The following is a 6,000-nucleotide window of genomic DNA, read 5'->3' on the forward strand; positions in this document are numbered from 1 at the left end:
ATGTTAAACTTGAAAGCATTGACTTGTAAGGTGTGTAGATAGGCTACCATATTACCACCCGACTCCTATGCAGAATAGCCATGGCTTGCTAATGTATCTTTTCCCATGCAGCCTTTTGAAAACTGTAGTAAACATGCAAGTATGGTAGAAGAATTGGATCAGGTTAAATTGTCTTTCTGCAAGTTTATGTGCAAAGTTGAAACCAAATCTAGGTCTTCTTATAAAAAAAAACACTGACCCCCTCTTTGTTATCTGACATATAAAATGTAGCATCATTTAATTGTACATTAAATATGATATACATGGATCGGTTGATATTCTTCAAGAAGGTAAAGATACAGTTTAAAATTTAGCACATGGACTTTGTTGAAAGGACAGTTTAACTTTGACAATGTCACCATTAGAAAGCATTCAACCTCAGTGGCAAGCTGTACAGCAGGCCTGTGCAGTTCTAATAGTGCAAACCAAATACGTATGCATCTTAGAAATGTAAGAAATGAGTCTGTGCCTTAGAAGTTCTGCACAAGCAAAGTCATGTCCACAAAGAATTGGTCTGGAAACTCAAGCTGCGATAGTGTAGGCATAGTGTAAAGGGTGGGGAATTTTGTATGTGGCAGGGAGATGCTTTGTATAGTAGAAATGGCCTTGTAAAATCCTATCAGTTTTGTTCATGAGAGGAAGCAGATTTCCTTCTTACTGCTACCAAAGAGTCCCCCTTTCCTCTGATATTGGTTGCATGTAAGGTATATGGCAGGTGCATTGTATTCTAATCTTCAGACACATTCTGATTGTGCAACTTGTATCATCTTTTTTTATAACTTGTGTACAGGGCATATAGCTTATATATATTATATCATATATGTATACATATAAATATATCTGTACATGTGTACGAGTGTATTTGTCTTTCCAATAAATATGATACTTCTGATACCTTTGTCATCATTCTTTTTCACACACTAGTAATGCTCATAATCAGAGCAGCATAGAGGACCTTCTTTAGATAATGATCAATAAGGTTATTTTATTGTTCTGTTTTGGGAGCCTTGAAATATCTTAGCTCCGCATTATAATTTATAAAGCTTGTCTCAAAAGATTGTTTTTGAAAGGTTTGGATGAACATTACAAAATGTAAAACTAACAGTACATTTAATGGAAATGCCTTGACTTCCTATATGTGCTATAACGTTATTGGGGTATACGCTTGATATTATGATCTTAATGCACGCAGATTGTGACCCATATATGCTACAGAACGATCCTATCTGAGTGGCGTTGCCAAAAAATATCTTTCATGCTAATGAGGTCACCACCTAGCGTCCTGCGCGCAGAACTGCAGGTCGGTAAAAACGGAAGAGCAACAAGTGATGTGGCGTAACTGGGACAAGTCGTAATTTATACTGTTCATGTCTGATTCAAGTCCAACGAGCCCGCTTCTTGGAACCATGGACAAGTTGAGGAAACAGCTAAGTGGGGAGGGAGATGATGAGAAGGGTTTGGTCACACAGGTAACGTTTACTTCTACTTATATATCGCTGTTAGAAAATTATGTCCGCCCCCCTCCCACCCCTATGATATTTAGTCACCTGCATGTGACTCAAGTTATTGACAACAGAATACAATGGATTTTCTCGTTTTTGTGCTGGATAGCCTACTACTTTCCACGCTCTTCAAGGAGGATTTTTTGGTCTTCCCTGACCGAATTCTTTGGAAAATCCTGTCCAAATATTAACTTGGCGCTGGTCTGTGGAATGTCGTGTGACAACAAGGCTAGCCGTTCTCCAATATCACGGACGGGTCTATAACAGAAATGGGATTTTTTTCTGAGACAAAATATACCTGATTTTAGTGAACTAGACCAGACACAGTCAAATAGATCATCTAAAATGAACCACAAATAGAACTCTTTAGTAGTACTAAAAACAGCACATATTTGTACTATTCAACACCATTGTAAAGGAAATGCACAGTACTTAATTGCCCCAGGTGTAGCCATAGGACTCTAACTAGTCTTGGGTTATGAACCAAGAAGGATCCTAGCCTTTTGTATTTATATACTGGCTACTGAGTATATACATACAAAAAGCTTACCGAGTCGCCATGAGAAGGATCCATACCCTTTTCTATAGTGAGTGTGGTTGGTTCTTCAACATACTTGAGGATTTTGCACATATAATTACTAGTACTCTCCAAGCAGAGGTTGATGGTGGAAGATCGTGTTTTTTTTTGGTGGTGGTATAGACAAAAAAAGGACCATATACATGTATAAAAAGCAAACGATCTTCCACCACCATAAACCTCTGCTTGGAGAGTACATAAAATGACGTTGTGCCTTTGGGAAAGGGAACTACAGATGTTTACTGTTATTAGAGGCCAGTGCCCTTCGGCAATTATACCCCCCCCCCCGGACTACTGTTATTATGTGTGTTAACAGTAGTATCCTGTTTGTTTGTTTGTTTGTTTGTTTTGCTGTTGTCATCACTGCTGGAATAAAATCACCATCCTCCCATGTTGCAGATTGCAGACGGCTCCACCTTGAGTTGGTCCACACGTATCAAAGGCTTTGCCATCTGCTTCATTTTGGGGGTTGTTTTTTCTTTCTTGGTAAGTTTTTTCCTCTAATTTTTTTCTAATTGTTGTATTCTAACCCCAGTCTAATTAGGTGAAGCTTTGCCTCTTTTTTGGCAACACCTGAGGGGTGGAGGCATGTATTTAGTTGGATATAGTTCTGATCATTTGGACACAAAGCTAATACCCCTGGTACTGACGTTCATAATACATATGAAAACCTTACCTCGCATTTAGTATCAAGACTTGTCTTAATTCTACAAATTACATGTACTCTAAATACTAGAAGGAACAAAAATGCTACTTAGGTGTTGGATTAAAGTATTGATTAAAATGATTAAAAACTGTTGGTAACTGTCTTTTCTAGGGTACGTTCCTGTTGTTCACCAAAAATGGGCTGACTGTGTTCGCTGTCTGTTACACATTTGGCAACTTGCTAGCCCTCGGGAGGTAAGGCCCACGTGTTTAATAGGTATATAACAGGGAATACCTGCATTATTCTAAATGATTATTTGTCTAGATCAGTTAGCCTCTACCAGGCTTGGGGAGGCGGCTGGAAAGAGTAGAAATCGGCCAACTAGAGGGATAAGCATGCCAAGGGAGTTTGTCCGTTGAGAGAACAGTTCAACGAATGACTACAATGTATTTCATTACTTCTGACCTTACCCACAATTGACAATTCCCTGTTTCTGCAGCACTTGTTTCCTGATGGGCCCCATTAACCAGCTGAAGAGGATGTTCAAGGAGACCAGGATCATCGCTACCATAGTCGTGTTGGTCAGTTCACTTCTGTTGTCCATTCATTTATTCATTCATCTACCCATATATGTCTTAAATAATTCATTCATTACTTATTAGCTGTTTGAGATCTTTCTCTTATAAAGTACTGCTTCTTTAAAACCACATTTGTGTCATTTTGGTGTCCTTGTGTTAAAATTACTATAATTGTGATATTAACTTCCTGTTTCGTTCTTTCCCAGATTTGCCTAGCACTGACATTGTGTGCTGTATTCTGGGTAAGTGAAATCTAATTACTGCTATGTGTATTGATGTTTTGTTTTCGATGTGTCTGTGTGTTTACATGACTGTGTTTCTATATTTATTTTGACATGGTTGTCACATCTGAACACTGACAGGAAGTTAGATCAAAGGTCCCATGAAAGGTTATTTTGTTTCCTGTCTTCAGTTTCCTGCTATATGTGGGAGCTAGTATGAAAAAACATAGAATCAGCGAGAAATTCGGTATGATAGATAGAACAATTGCAACAACTTTACTTATCATATTAGATACACAATATACTTGCCGTATGACACCTTGGATGTCTTGACTCTAACCCTGCGTGGTTTCCTCTGACAGTGGAACAACAAGGGGCTGGCCATCCTGTTCTGTATTCTCCAGTTCCTGGCCATGACGTGGTACTCCCTGTCCTACATCCCTTTTGCCAGGTAAGAGAGAAGTAGAAAGGCAGTTTTGTGGTGTTTTAAGTATGTTCTTAAGAGTACATGTATGTTTTTAAAGAACTGCAGTGTGAGTTTTTTAGCTAGTAGCTACATTCACTATGACTGCAGTGTGATGATTGGATAACCTTGCAACAAAACACTTGGACTGAACTGTGAATTCTATCATGATGGTAGCAGAAGATAAGTACAATACACAAAAAATAAAAGATTTCAGATGTGCATAAAGCACAAATTGTATTTAGAATTGTTGTGATTTTCTGCTTTTCTTCACCATACCATTTACTTTTTCCTAGCCTACTGGGGGCCATTTTAACCTCCAATGTGACCTACCTGTCAATCTGTGGTTTATTGTTTATTGTTTGTTTATTGTCAGTTTGCACATAAAAAAGTAACAGTATAAAATGAAATTATATACAAGCAAATATATGCTAGAGAGCCCAAGAAACCTGAAGGTTTGTCTAGTGGACGCTCCCAAATCCTATTAATTTTACGATCTCTTATTTACATACATTTATTACATTTACATTTAACTTGCAATGTATTAAGGGACAAGCAAACAAATTAACTCAAAATAGGTACAAGATAATATAAAGTTACACCTCTGCTCCCTTCCAGATACTGTGACTCTTTTCATATAACTATATGTACTATGGGCACACAATGAAACAAACATGCTGAAAACAAAAACTCAAAGATTTGTTACATGACATTGTCCCCAAAAGAGAAATGAATTACAGCATTTGACAGTCCCTCTGTCTCCTCTGTATTTTGTAGGGATGCTGTCAAGAAGTGTTTTGCAGGCTGCCTTGGATAAGAAGGACTTCTTCCTGCAATGAAGAAAAACACATGCAGAAATACCATGCTTTGATTTGCATTGGATAAATGTTGTGCCTAACTTCTTTTGTTATTGTGTAGTTTGTCATCAGTAAATGTATTGAATATATAGGTATGTAAATGTATGGTCAGATGAGTATCATATTCGGCCCTCTTGTACTGATACTAGGAATTAAAGTTATATCTAAAGGTGAAGTTTTTGTACTCGTAATGCAGGAAAACTTTTCAGTTTTGGCAACTACTAAGTAGTCATGACAACACAAACATGTGTCTTCAATGTATTTCTACAGTTACTGTACTACAAATTCAACCACGAAAATTCGCTTTGCCCGACTATTGCAGAATTAAGTCCTTGCAAAAATAAATGAATTTAAACAGTAGTAAAGACATTCCATTGTACTGGTCTACAGAAATGTTGTCCTTTGAGTGTTTTGTAAAAGATGGTAAAAAAAGTGCTGTTAAACCATGCCCATGCCTTAAATTTGGTATAAAGCATACACAGTTTACATGTAAATAAATGTTGTATGGGAAAAAGCTATTTGTATATTCTACATCATGTGACTACAGTTATGTTTATATAAAACAAACAATTTTGAGATGTGCTTGTATGGAATATATTTTCATCCAGTTGTATTAGCAAACCACATAGCATTTACACAGATTGTTCTTCAGAAAATGTGATAGTTTTTCGATATTTGGAATAGACATTTGATAGCAAGAAATATAATATTTTCCTGGTGATATTATTCACAAATTTTCTGAGTATTCATGACTTAGATGAAATGTATAACGTTTTTTGGAGAGAAGAAAAGAGAGTGTAATTTTTCTGCTTAATGGATGTCAGCATCTCTTACTACTGTTTCAGTGCTGTCAATATTAAAATTGGTGGCAAGTTGGACAACTGTATTTTGCGTCATACTTTGTGGTGTGTTTTTTTAATTGTCTTTGGGGTAACTGATATGCCATGGTACATTTGTGCAACATCTGATTGTTAAATATTAAGTATAATGATTCTAAAACCAGTAATCATGTATTGGCAAATGGCAATTGTTTGGGCCATTTTGGCAAATGGCAATTGTTTTGGCCATGTAAATGTAATGTTTCAGTGTTTGTGTGTTTATATTGACAAATTATTTC

General features: G+C 36.8%; 1 protein-coding gene across 1 annotated transcript; it reads left to right on the forward strand.

Moving 5' to 3' along the window:
* The first annotated feature begins 1,316 nt into the window (after window positions 1-1,316).
* Window positions 1,317-5,344, forward strand: LOC109469305 (vesicle transport protein SFT2A-like). Its single transcript, XM_019767811.1, has 7 exons — window positions 1,317-1,508; window positions 2,518-2,604; window positions 2,936-3,018; window positions 3,264-3,345; window positions 3,549-3,584; window positions 3,926-4,014; window positions 4,804-5,344. The coding sequence occupies exons 1-7, from the start codon at window positions 1,407-1,409 to the stop codon at window positions 4,841-4,843; spliced, it is 519 nt and encodes a 172-aa protein (XP_019623370.1). The 5' UTR covers window positions 1,317-1,406; the 3' UTR covers window positions 4,844-5,344.
* Window positions 5,345-6,000: the final 656 nt, after the last annotated feature.

Source organism: Branchiostoma belcheri, unplaced genomic scaffold (assembly GCF_001625305.1).
Source record: "Branchiostoma belcheri isolate BF01 breed outbred unplaced genomic scaffold, Haploidv18h27 scaffold20, whole genome shotgun sequence".
NCBI lineage: Eukaryota > Metazoa > Chordata > Leptocardii > Amphioxiformes > Branchiostomatidae > Branchiostoma > Branchiostoma belcheri.

Coding starts and splice junctions, on each gene's coding strand:
- LOC109469305 (XM_019767811.1), top strand. CDS start 1,407: ATGTCTGATTCAAGTCCAACGAGCCCGCTTCTTGGAACCATGGACAAG. Junction 2,605..2,935: donor GGGTTGTTTTTTCTTTCTTG/GTAAGTTTTTTC, acceptor TGTCTTTTCTAG/GGTACGTTCCTGTTGTTCAC. Junction 3,585..3,925: donor CATTGTGTGCTGTATTCTGG/GTAAGTGAAATC, acceptor TTCCTCTGACAG/TGGAACAACAAGGGGCTGGC.